Source organism: Carcharodon carcharias, chromosome 2 (genome assembly GCF_017639515.1).
Source record: "Carcharodon carcharias isolate sCarCar2 chromosome 2, sCarCar2.pri, whole genome shotgun sequence".
NCBI classification, from domain to species: Eukaryota; Metazoa; Chordata; class Chondrichthyes; order Lamniformes; family Lamnidae; genus Carcharodon; species Carcharodon carcharias.
The window spans coordinates 169,383,020-169,396,943 of record NC_054468.1 but is presented as its reverse complement, the minus strand read 5'-3'; the positions used below and the strand labels follow the sequence as shown (position 1 = coordinate 169,396,943).

General features: G+C 43.8%; 1 protein-coding gene across 8 annotated transcripts in view; it reads right to left on the bottom strand.

Moving 5' to 3' along the window:
- fancl (FA complementation group L) overlaps positions 1–13,924 on the bottom strand; it is a 94,727-nt gene that overhangs the window by 27,889 nt on the left and 52,914 nt on the right. For all 8 annotated transcript variants that reach the window (XM_041215361.1, XM_041215395.1, XM_041215378.1 and 5 more), the window contains one exon: positions 9,235–9,331. In XM_041215361.1, the coding sequence (XP_041071295.1) occupies positions 9,235–9,331 (97 nt within the window). The remainder of the gene's footprint in view (positions 1–9,234; positions 9,332–13,924) is intronic.

Here is a 13,924-nt window from a genome sequence, read left to right as displayed (position 1 = left end):
TTTTAAAATTAGATAGGCAATCCAGCAAGGATACCACAGGCACCCACTTAACAGTAGAATTCCAAAGGCTTTTAACACAACTTTGGTTACTAGAACAGCAGACTTCTGCAAAGTGGCTAGAGCTTCCCCAAGTCTGTTTCACACAGTGTATCTTTTAGATCTTATACAGCCATCCCATACAGCCTTCCAACCTCCTTTAAAGATATTTCTCACTCTTTAATCTGTAAATCCCATTGTTCCCATATGTCTTCAGAATTTACTTTTCCCATAATATAGAAATTTTTCATGCTGTTAATATGGCCATTTTCTTTTTGAAAAATAAACATAATAACCTTGCCCTATTTATCCTGTCAAGTTGTATAACTTTATCATGTTTCTTTGAAAACTAAACGCCTCTCCACTAATCTTAAACTGCAAATTTCATTCTGCTGAAACTTTTACCCTAGCTCACTCATCAACATTTCAAATGCCTTTTTTACGCCTAGCTCTTTTGATAAATTCAACCTAGCAGTCTATCTGACTCCAGTTCAATTAAATCAACCACACACAGAACCCCACACACACAAACATAAGCCTACTTTATAATACTCCACAATAATATTATGAAAAACATGGTAGTTTCTTGACACATTTATGATCCATTGTGCCACCAACCTCTCGTGACACTCAATGCACCATTCCTCCTCCATCACTCAGCCATGAACATCTCTAGTAAACGGAAATCAGGGCTAACATTCCGATACTGCACCTCAGCCAAACACTTAATGCTGCCAGCCTCACACCCATCTCTCTCTGCTTCCACATACCACCAGCTATTCATCCATAACAGGCATATCATCCAAACACATTGCAACACAAACATTGGCATTCTTCCCTCTCTTGCAAGGGTGCATAGTTCAGGTTCATATTTATAATTGGGTGAAGTTGTTATGGAACGTCTTTTTGTTGGCAGCTTTTAAGATTTTGGATAAAAGGATTCTGTGATGGAATGTAGCAGATAGATAGGTGGAGAATTGTGAAGCAATGGCAATGATAGGATGATGTCTTAGGAGAACAGAGTCTGAATAGCCAGTCACAGACAACCCTTCCAGGGCCACAAGGCCCTAGTTGCCTTCTTCCTGCCTCCTCCTTTTTTTCCCGTCTCCCTAGTTGGCCTCAGAATGCCTGATGACAAGGGTTGCACCCTCATGATGGTGTTACAGACAGGGAAGAGAGACTTACTGAAACCCCAATTCCCTTCTGTTCATAATCAGTGTAGTTTAATTTTGATAAGGCTGATGTGTGTTCTCAAACTCCTGTTAGTGTGTGGTCAACTTAAAAGTCATGAGTAGCAGGCTTTCATGGATTTAAACAAGGAGTATTATTTATTCACACACTCACCCCGGAAAGGCCTACTGCTACATCAATCACTTCAAGCCCAAGAAAGATACAATTAAAGACAGTAGCTCATTTAAACAAATATTAAAACCAAACAGAATGGTTAGCAGTTCACATGTCTTTGACAGTCCAGTGAAAGAGACAGTGTTTCTCACTCTGGGATCAAAGTTCAGCTAAGTTCAGATGGCTAGGGCCAAACGCTGAATTAAATGTAAAGTTCCCTCAAAGTAAAGACTGTTCAACTGGTAGTGTAGAGAGGTCCTGATGGCTGTTGTAACCAGAGGTCCAATTTCTTACAGGCTAACTCAGAGCTTTTCCAACAAAAGAGCTTTAAGAGACTTTAAACTTCACAGGTCTTAAAAAGGCAAGATAACACGACCATTTTTTCTGCTGCTGTAATATAGTTGCTTGTGTTCTGCAGACTATCCAGTCCCCACCCCTCAGTTTTTGGTAAAAGGATTTCAAATTGGGGGTAGCTTCAATCACATGATGAATGGCCATTGATATACGGTGGAAGGCAAATTATGGTCCTGCATAGTGAACGAGGAATTTCAGGCATATGGTCAAAAGCCATTGATATACAATAAAAGGTAGGCAGAGGTCTTTAGCACTTAATTGTGGATACTCAGCCCTGATAGACTTCCTGGGCAGAATTTTCTGCCGGTCGGGCGGGCAGGCCTGATCCAATCTCCGGCGGGCGGGGAGCTGATCCCCGCCAGAGAAGCGGGCCACACCGCCATTTCACATGGGCGGGCCAATTAAGGCCCGCCCAGCGTGACATCCGGCCGGGGGGGGGGGGGACACACGAAGGATTCCCTAAAAGGGAAAGTGCGTTCTTTCGCGCATGTGCACAAAAGAGCACACATCTCCCTAAGGCAAAGTGCAGCCTCAGGGAGATTGCGTTCACATTGAAAAAGATTAAAAATAAAAATAAAAACATTCCCCAAGATGTCCCCCTCATGTGACAATGTCACATGAGATGGGACACGTTCATAATTTACACCATAACTTTATTAAATTTTTTAAAACCCTGCATGAAACTTCATCCCACCCGGGGATCAGGTTTCATGTTTTTTCTATTTGCCGCTGGGGCTCCTGACCTGCTCATCAACCTTAAGGTTGGACGGGCAGGTCCTTTAATTGTTTAAATGATCCTGTCAATGGCCTCAATTGGCCGTTGACAGGTAGGCGGGCCCACAGCCCCCCTCCTTCCTGGAAATTTAAATGGGGCAGGATGACATCGGGGGTTCACACATCATTTTACACGTTGGCGAAAGGCCCTGCCCCATGCTCACCGACAGCAAAATTCTGCCCCCTATGTTACACTACAGACCTGGAGTCAGGGTCTGGGAGTTTATTGTGTGTTTTGGAGTAAGTCTTGACAATAGCGGGTGTGAAATTCCACATAAGAATGCTGTTTAGGCATGTCCATTTAAGGGAGACCACTACCCATTATAATGGAATTTGGAACTTTCCAGAAAACTTGCTAGAGTGTTGAAGTTGCAAAGGTCAGGTGATTCCCCCAGCAGCCATCTTACAGTTCATTAGGGTCCGTGTTAAAAGGAATACAGTTTTTCAAAAAAAACTGTAATATCTTCACGCCTGTACTGGCATGGTAATAGTAAACTTGTGGAGGATGCAGACATCAAAAAATTTGGGCAGCTATTCTGATAAATACTGGAGGACTCCTGCCAAGTGGTCCAGGCAGCAGTACCAGTACTTCAAGACGACGATCATTTGTTCCAATGCTACTTGTGGCTTCACGGTACTCTTATAGGCACCACATCCACACATGGTGGGGTAGCAGAAGGGAGCAACCAGTTGCTGGTTTGTTGTGGCTCAAAACAGTGGAAACAGTTGGCTGCCTTAAGGTCAAGGTGTCATGGCATGCATACCAACTGCATGCTGATAGAGTGGTTGCCCTTATGGCTCCAGTACACCTCCCGTTAACGTGTGAGACTCGGAACCACATACATGCTGTCAATGGCACCTGGCACCATTGTGAATCGCTCTTGCCTAGCAAAGCCATGTGCTCACCCTTTCTGTTTCTTTCTGGTAACAGAAGGCTATCAAGTCCCCTCTCCTGGTGTACAGGGCCTTTGCCACCTCCCTGATGCAGCAATAGATGAACTGTGAATTGTTGGCTATGTCTTCTGCTCCTGCCTGGAAAGATTTGCATGCATATATAATTGAGAGAAGTGACCTTAATGGCCTTGCTATCTTCACCTTCCTGTGAGGCTGTAGGTCCTACTAAAGGAGGTACCACAGTTCAGTGACCACCTCCTTGCTGAATCATAGATGCCTTAGACAATGTTCATGGCTGAAATGGTGATAAAAGAAGTGCTCCCTGAAGACCATTAAGTGGGTAGGACCTTCGACTAAGGCATCCTTTCTCAACAGCCTGTGCTCAAATGTCCTTGCCATGTTGCAAGACAAGACGGATTACAACAGTAATCCCCATAACTCTGATAGGATCTTTGTTGACAGGACAGAAAGTTTCCCTGAGTTCTGTCAGGATTCAGTAACACTCCCTTCAAACTCAAACAAGTCACCAAAACTACTCAAGAGCACAGTACTTTCACAAACTTTGCAACAGGAAAAAAGTCAAAAACACCTTCTTTGTTTGTTGGATGGCTAGCTCTATAAATAACGCTAGTGGAGGTGGGGGGCAGTTAGTCAGTGGATCCCCCTTGGATGCATACCAGTTGAGAAGGATTATGAGAGGGCATTAACTGGACCTGTATGATCAAAATTGGCAAAGTGGGCATCACTTTGACGCTGTGTGAAGTTGTGATCTGTGCACTCTACATGCTTCCAGTGCACACATGGCACACCAGCTCCAGAGTTCTTACAACCATGGGGTGGTGTGTGGCCACACAAAGTGTGCTTGACATTTTTAGCTGTTCAGCTTCCAAAGCACTAGCGCCTAGCAATGTTACAGAGCTAAACATTACAGCAAATATCTTCTTGTTCAAGATGTTTTTTTTTCCAAAATACATTTTGTAAGAAAAGCATGCACAAACTCACATTTTTAAAACAACGTTCACGTTATATCAGTCTGGGGAAGCAGTAGGGGAAGTGATATTGTCACTTGACTAATAATTCAGAGACCTTACCATGGGGACTCGGTTCAAATCGAACCACTACAGATGTTGAAATTTGAATTCAATAAAAATCTGGAATTAAAAATCTAATGATGACCATTGCCAATTGTCGTTAAAAACCCATCTGGTTGATGAATGTACTTTAGGGAAGGGAATCTGCTGTCCTTACATCATCTGGCCTACATGTGACTCCAGACCGACAGCAATGCGGTTGACTCTTAAATGCCCTCTGAAATGGCCTAACAAGCCACTCAGTTGTATCAAACTACTACAAAGTCTCAAAAAACTGGGCTCATCAACGGCATCGACCTAGGCACCAGAAATATCAACAGCAAACTCAGCCTTGTCGACTCTGCAAAGTCTTCCTCACTAACATCTGGTGACTAGTGCCAAAATTGGGAGCGCTGTCTCACAGACTAGTCGAGCAACAGCCTGACATTGTCTGTAAGGCATGATTCTGTGGGTATGACTATGTCCCAGACGCCACCATTTCCATCCCTGAATATACCCTGACCCACCAGTAGGGTAGACCCAGCAGAGGTGGCGGCACAGTGGGATATAGTTGGAAGGGAGTTGCTCCAGGAGTCCTCAACATCGATTACGGACCTCATGAATTCTCATGGCATCAGGTCAAACATGGGCAAGGAAACCTCCTGCTGACTACCACATACTGCCTCCCCCTCAGCTGATGAATCAGTGGTCCTCCATGTTGAACACCACTTGGAGGAAGCACTGAGGGTGGCTAGGGTGCAGAATGTACTCTGGGAGGGAGACTTCAATGTCCAACACCAAGAGTGACTGAGAAGCACCACTACAGACCGAACTGGCCAAGTCCTAAAGGACATAGCAGCTAGACTGGTCCGTAGCAGGTGGCGAGGGAACCAACAAGATGGAAAAACATCCTTGATCCTTGATCCTCACTAAACTGCCTGTCACAGATATATCCGTCCACTATAGTATCGGTTGGAATGACCACCGCACAGTCCTTGTGGAGACCAAGTCCCATCTTCACATTGAGGATACCCTCCATTGTATCGTGTGGCACTACCACCATGCTAAATGGGATAGATTTCAAACAGATCTAGCAACTGGGCAACCATGAGCCATCAGCAGTAGCAGCAGAATTGTACTCAACCACAATCTGTAACCTCATGCATGGCATATCCCCCACTCTATCATTAACACCAAGCCTGGCTCAATGAAGATTGCAGGAGAGCATGCCAGAAGCAGCACCAGGCATGCCTAAAAATGAGGTGTCAACCTGGTGAAGCTATAACACAGGACTACTTGCATGCCAAACAGCATCAGCAGCAAGTGATAGACAGAACTAAGCAATTCCTCAACCAACTGATCAGACCTAAGCTCTGCAGTCCTGCTACATCCAGTTGTCAATAGGTGGACAATTAAACAACTCACTGGAGGAGGAGGAGGCGGCTCCACAAATATCCCCATCCACAACGATGGGGGAGCCCAGCACATCAGAACAAAAGATAAGGCTGAAGCATTTGCAACAATCTTCAGCCAGAAGTACAGAGTGAAAGATCCATCTCGGCCTCCTCCAGAGGTGCACAGCATTACATATGTTCGTCTTCAGCCAATTTGATTCACTCCACCTAATATCAAGAAACAGTTCAAGGCACTGGATACTGCAAAGGCTATGGGCCCTGACAATATTCCAGCAAAAGTACAAAAGACTTGTGCTCCAGAACTTGCTGTGCCCCTAGCCAAGATGTTCCAGTACAGCCAGAACACTGGCATCGACTCTGCTTTGTGGAAAATTGCCCAGCTATGTCCTGTACACAAAAATCAGGACAAATCCATTCAGCCAATTACCATCTTTCAGTCTACTGTCGATCATCAGTAAAAAGTGATGGAAAAGGTCATTAACAGTACTATCAAGCGGCACTTGCTGAGCAATAACCTGCTCATGGACGCTAGTGTTTGGGTTCTACCAGGGCCATTCAGCTTCTGACCTCCTTACAGCCCTGGTTCAAACATGGACAAAAGAGCTAAACTCCAGTGGTGAGGGGAGAGTGGCTGCCCGTGACATCATGGCAGCATTTGACTGAATGTGGCATCAAGGATCCCCAGCAAAACCGGAGTCAATGGTAATCAGGGGGAAAGGTCTCCGCTGGTTGGAGTCATGCCTAGCACAAAAGGAAATCGTTGTGGTTGTTGGAGTTCAATCATCCTAGTCCCAAGATATCACTGCATGAGTTTCTCAGGATAGTGTCCTAGGCCCAACCATCTTTATCTGTTTCATCAACGAGCTCCCTTCCACCATAATGTCAGAAGTGTGGATGTTCGCTGATGATTGCACAATGTTCAGCACCATTCGCAGATACTGAAGCAGGCCATTTGAAAATGCAGCAAGACTGGGACAATATCCAAGCTTGGGCTGACAAATGGCAACTAACATTTGCGTCACACAAGTGCCAGGCATGACCATCTCCAACAAGAGAATCTAACCATCACCTCTTGGCATTCAATGGCATTACCATCACTGAATCCCCCACTATCCACATCCTGGGGTTACCATTGACCAGAAACTGAACTGGACTAGCCATATAAATACCGTGACTACAGGAACAGGTCAGAGGCTAGGAATCCTGCAGTGAGTAACTTACATCCTGACTCCCCAAAGCTGGCCACCATCTAAAAGGCACAAGTCAAGAATGTGATGGAATACTCGCCACTTGCCTGGATGAGTGCAGCTCTAACAACACTCAAGAAGCTTGACACCATCCAGGACAAAGCAGCCCGCTTGAATGGCACCACATCCACAAACATTCACTTCCTCCACCACCGGCACACAGTGACAGCAGCGTGTGCCATCTACAAGACGCACTAAGGAACGCACCAAGCCTCCTTCCAACGCACATTCCGAACCCACGACCATTACCATCTAGATGGCAGACACATGGGAACACCACTACGTGGAAGTTCCCCTCCAAGCCACTCATTCTGGCTTGGAACTATAATCGCTATTCCTTCACTGTCGCTGGGTCAAAATCCTGGAACTCCCTTCCTAACAGCACTGTGGGTGTACCTAAACAATATGGACTGCAGCAGTTCAAGAGGGCAGCTCATTACCACCCTCTCAAGGGCACTTAGCAGATGGGCAACAAAATGCCAGTGATACCACATCCCATGAATGAATTAAAAAAACACCAATCAGCCCTCTCTATCAACCAACATAATAGGATTAATTCCTGCACAATATGTACATTCTGCTCTCTTCAAAGTTAAAGCAATCCACATCAGCTATTTTTAAAAATCAATAGCTCTGATATACATTCTATTAGATTCCTCAACCAATTTGCAAGCTATTTAAATATCAAAAGTTTTGAAACCAATAGCTAACAAATTTCCTATTTCATGTTCATCCAGGCAAGAATCAAATGGGAAACAAGCAATGTTGCTACTCCTTTAGTTTTAGAACGGCTATTTGCTTCCAAAAATATACTTTTGCATACTATTGAGTATCGCTGCACATTTACATGGAATTATAAATTTTTTCAAAAAAGACAAACAGGACACCAAAGAGGTGCTGTCTGCATAAAGACCCAAATCAGAATGCCGGCAATTTTATCACTCTGCCATATTCAAATCTGTTAGGTAAAATGACACCATACTTCCCTTCCAGCATATGATGTGAATTCTATTTGTTAGCTACCAAGTTTCAATGTCACCTGCCACAAGGTTTACATATGAGCACTCTCGCTTCATGCTCCATAGCCAACTTTCAATGACAGAGACACAACTAAGTGACAAATTAGAGTTTTTATTTAATGCACTCCAGTACTACAAGAGGTTAAGATATTTAGTTTGTGAAGAAAAGTATGTAGTACAAGATAACTGACAAATTCAACTTCTTACACCATGGCAAGACTGAACATTCCATGGCTTGTCAATCACGGACAGTGACATTACCTGCAAATATTTTCTTAACAGGTATATAGAACTTCTGCCTTTTAAAATCAACAAGGAATATTTAAATTTTGGCAACATGAAGAGCTGTAAAAAAAACTCGAAACAACATATTAATGTAGGGTTAAGCCAAGTACCCTGATCTACTCAAATCTCAATTCTAAGGTGGGGAGGGGGAGTAGGGACAGCCTAATATCACCCCCATTCTACCAACAAGATAGTCACAACAACTTCAGGAGTATTTTCTCAACACCCGTTTCTGTATGTTTCCGTATATTACTTTGCAAAGTGTGGCACGTGTACATAATATACACTCTCAAAACAGAAGTATCAACTACTGCAACTTAGACATTTATAAATTATTCAAGGGGTGTGTTTTTCTTTTCAATGTACCCAAACTAAAAAACCTTGTAAAGATGTCTATTGTTGTCCCTTAAATATTTCTTCTAATTCTTCCAGAAGTTAATTCCAAGTAATAATTGCTCACCAGATATAACTGCTTGAAGTCTTAAGTTAGCATTAAATGATCAAGACTGATTCATTAATTATTTTATACTGAGCAGTTCCAGCATTTGGCTAAAGCATCAACTAGCCCAAAAAAAACAAACAAATGCAACTGTGAACCAGGCCATTTTATATCATTGGTTTAAAACCTCAAACTCTTAAGTAGGATGAAAATGCAAGACCAACTAATATCTAGAACCAAGTTGCCATAGTAAATAAATCCATCACTGTATCTGATATTGATTTTTCTTAATATACAAAATTCCAGTTCAAAAGAAATCCCAGCATTATATCTTTGAATCCATTACCAGTGCCTCACCTTTGATTTTAACTTAATTGTGATCATATGCTCTCGACCTGCAGAATCCTCAGCCTTCAGCTTAATGGTTTTGAACTCTGCATCTATATAAGCAAGTCTGAGAAGAAAATATATGAAAGGTTTATGAAATCAAAGTCTACTAGTGATTTGATGTGTTTGCTTTACCTCTATTAATCTGAAACTAATATCAGAAAGACAAGGTCTTGAGCGCCAAGCATTTCTCCTGTCACAGATTTACTGCTGTTAATACACCAGTCGGCTATTTAATGTGGTCATATATCACAAAGTTATTTATGACCTGTGTCAAGGCTCACGCTGTGGTCAGTGAGCACCATGTTTCAGTTTTCCATCATGGGAACCTTTGGCACACACAGCACGTTCTTGTCAGCCTTTACTTATGTACACATAAAACTTCCTGTCAGGTCTTTGATCAATTTTTCCACTTTTATAGTGTGTTAGACCGGCGGCATGTTTTTTTAAGCCCATTAAAATTATTAGTTTTTAATCTGCTCTTTCTCATTAAATCTTTCGTCCTGAAAACTTTTAACATTGCAACATAACCATCATTTGTGCGTGTACAACTTCTCCAAATAACCTGCTTTTGAAGTATTAACTTTATCACAGATTGTGTACAATTCTGAATAGGAAGCTCATTAATGCAGTTCATTCAATCAGAGAGCTCTACAAAATCTATAAACTATTCCAGCGATGGCCACTCAACTGCTCGGATCAGCATTGTTAATCAATTTCTAACTGTTGCAAACAAAACTTGTATAGTAATTACAGCTAAAGGAATTTACTATCCCCTGTGTTGTGACACTTGGTCTGAATTTTCAGAAAGACAGAGAGGATCTCTGGCGTAGCCAAAACAGTGCTGGAGACCAGATTCCAGAAGTCCCACCCCCAAAAGGCACCCACCATTTCGGCAGGGATGGGCAAGTTGGGGAAACTGGGGTGGTTTGCAGTTCACACATCTCTTTGAGTCACAGAAAAAGGTCCTTCAGCCCATCGAGTCTGCACCAGTCAAACAAGTGCCTAACCATTCTAATCCCATTTTCCAGCACAAGGCCCATAGCCTTGAATGTCAAGGCATCACAAGTGCACATCCAAATACTCCTTAAATGTTATGAGGGTTTCTGCCTCTACCACCATTTCAGGCAGTGAGTTCCAGATTACCACCACCCTCTGGGTGAAAAAATTCTCTCTCACATTCCCTCTAAACCTCCTGCCCCTTACCTAAAATCTATGCCCCAGGGTTACTGATCACTCCACCAAAGGGAAAAGTTCCTTCCTGTCTACCCTATCTATGCCCCTCATAATTTTATACAGCTCAATCATGTGCCCCCTCAATCTCCTCTGCTCCAAGGAAAATAACCCCAGTCTATGCAATCTCTCCTCATAACTAAAACTCTCCAGCCCATGCAACATCCTGGTAAATCTCCTCTGCACTCTCTAGCGCAATCACATCCTTCCTATAATGTGGATTCCAGAACTGCACACAATACTCTAGCTATGGCCTAACCAGCGTTTTATACAGTTCCAGCATAACCTCCCTGCTCTTATATTCAATGCCTCGGCTAATAAAGGCAAGTATTCCATATGCTTTCTTAATCATCTTATCTATCTGTCCTATTACCTTAAGGGACCGGTGGACATGCACACCAAGGTCCCTCTGATCTTCAGTACTTCCCAGGGTCCTACCATTCAGCGTGTATTCCTGTGTCTTGTTTGTCCTGCCCAAATGTATCACCTCACACTTATATCTGGATTAAATTCCATTTGCCACTGATCAGCCCATCTGACCAGCCTGTCTATAACCTCCTGTAATCTAAGGCTATCCTCCTCACTATTTACCACCCCAGCAATTTTCATGTCATCCGCGAACTTACTGATCAACCCTCCTACATTGAAGTCTAAATCATTTACATATACCACAAACAGCAATGACCCAACACCAATCCCTGTGGAACCCCACTGGACACAGGCATCCAGTCACAAAAACAGCCCTCAACCGTCACCCTCTGCTTCCTGCCACTCAGCCAATTCTGGATCCAATTTGCCAAACTGCCTTGGATCCCATGGGCTCTTACCTTCGGTATCAGTCTCCCATGCAGGACCTTATCAAAAGCCTTGCTGAAGTCCAGGTAGACTATGTCAAATGCATTGCCCTCATTTACACACCTGGTCATCTTCAAAAAATTTAATCAAATTGGTCAGACATGGCCTCCCCTTAACAAAACCATGCTGACTGTCCTTGATTAATCCCTGCCTCTCCAAGTGTAGATTAACTCCGGCCATCAGAATTGCTTCCAATAGTTTCCCCACCACTGAGGTTAGACTGACTGGCCTGTAGTTCCCTGATTTATCCCTTCCTCCCTTCTTGAATAATGCTACCACATTGGCTGTCCTCCAGTCCTCTGGCACCTCTCCTGTGGCTAGAGAGGTATTGAAAATTATTGCCTGCGTCCCTTTTTCTCTTTATCCAAACATGTATATCCCTCGACATCCAGGGTTCCCTGGACTTGTTGCTCCCACCCTATACCTTTGCTGGAATATCTTGGCTCTGTACTCTCCCTATATATTTCTTGAATGGGTCCCACTGCTCTGACACAGATTTACCTAAAAGTAGCTGCTCCCAGTCCAGTCTGGCCAAATTACATCTGATCTTATTAAAATTGGCGTTCCCCCAATTAAGAACCCTGATTTCTGGCCCATCCTTGTCCTTATCCATAACAACCTTGAATCTAATGGAGTTTTGATCACTATCTGCAAAATGCTCCCCCACCGATACCTCTACCACTTGCCTGGCTTCATTCCCTAAAATTAAGTCCAGGACCGTCCCCTCTCTTGTAGGACCTTCTACGTACTGGCTTAAAAAGCTTTCTTGGATACATTTTAAGAATTCTGCTCCCTCTAAACCTATCACACTATGACTAACCCAGTTAATGTTGGGGAAGTTGAAATCCGCCACTATTGCTACCCTATTTTTACACATCTCTGAAATTTGCCTACATATCTGCTCTTCTATTTCTCTCTGACTGTTTGGGGGCCTATAGTACACTCCCAACTATGTGATTGCTCCTTTTTTGTTTTCCAGTTCTACCCATATGGCTTCAGTTGAAGAGCCTTCTAAGATGTCATCCCTCTCCTCTTTTAACCTCCTTCCCTGTCTCACCTGAAGACCCTATATTCTGGAAGATTGAGCTGCCAATCCTGCCCCTCTCTCAACCATGTCTCTGTGACAGCAACAATATCATACTTCCATGTGTTAATTTGTGCCCTCAAGTCATCTGCTTTATTCGTCAGACTCCTTGCATTAAAATAAATACCATCCAACCTCACCAAACTCCCTTGTGCCTTAACTGGCCTATAATTTCTATGCCTTCCAGACTCACTTGGTCTCTCTTCTAATTTTGGCTTAGCACTTCCCCCTGCTGAACCTCCTCTCAGGATTCCATCCCCCTGCCAAGTTAGGTTAAACCCTCTCCAATAGCAATAGCAAACCTCCCCACAAGGATGTTGGTCCCATTCCGGTTCAGGTGCAACCCGTCCGCCTTGTACTGCTCCCATTGCCCCTAGAAATGGTCCCAATGTCCCAGAAATCTAAAGCCCTCCCTCCTGCACCATCTCTCCAGCCACGCATTCAGCTGGACTAACCTCCTATTTCTATACTCACTAGCACGTGGCACCGGAAGTAATTCAGAGGTTACAACCTTTGAGGTCCTGTTTTTTAATCTGTTTCCTAGCTCCCTAAATTCTGCTTGCAGAACCTCATCCCTCTTTCTACCTATGACGTTGGTACCAATATGTACCACGATCTCTGTTTGCCCTCCCCCTTTAGAATGCCCTGCAGCCATTCAGTGACATCCTTGACCCTGGCACCAGAGAGGCAACATACCATCCTGGAGTCACGTCTACAGCCACAGAAACGCCTGTCTGTTCCCCTTACTAATGAGTCTCTTACCAATATTGCTCTTCTCCTCTTTTTCCTCACCCCCTGTGCAGCTGAGCCACTCACAGTGCCATGAACGTGACTGCACTCCCCAGGGGAAACATCACTCTCATCGTTTTCCAACACAGAAAAACTGTTCTCAAGCCAGATGCGCCCTGGGGATTTCCTGACTACCTGCCTGACACCTTTCTTCTGACTGATGGTCACTCATTTCCTCTCTCTCTGCACTTCCGTAAGCTGTGGGGTGACATCTAAAAATGTGCTATCCACGAAACTCTCAGCCTCGTGGATGCACCTCAGTGCCTCCAGCTGCCGCTCAAGTTCCGAAACTCAGAGCTCAAGTAGCTGCAGCTGGTGGCACTTCCTGCACATATGGTCGGTCAGAGCGCAAGGAGCGTCTGGGACTTCCCATATGTTGCAGGCGGTACATAACACAGGACTGAGTTGCTCTGCCATGTCTCTAGTTGAAAAAAAACCCTTAAAATTAGATACAGTAAAAAAATGTTAAATTATTTATGTACTTTAAATAAAAACTAGAACCCTTATCTTTCCTTAGCTTAATCTATTTTAAACTGGAAAAAAGCTGGAGAAAAAAAAAACAGGGGAAAAACACTTACCCACTACTCACCAATCAGCTCTCACCTTTGTGCTGACATCACTTTTTGAAGCTTCCCCACACTTGCGCTGGTTCTGATCTCTCTGCCACTCTCTTGCGCTCTCTTGCGATGTCACGTGTGT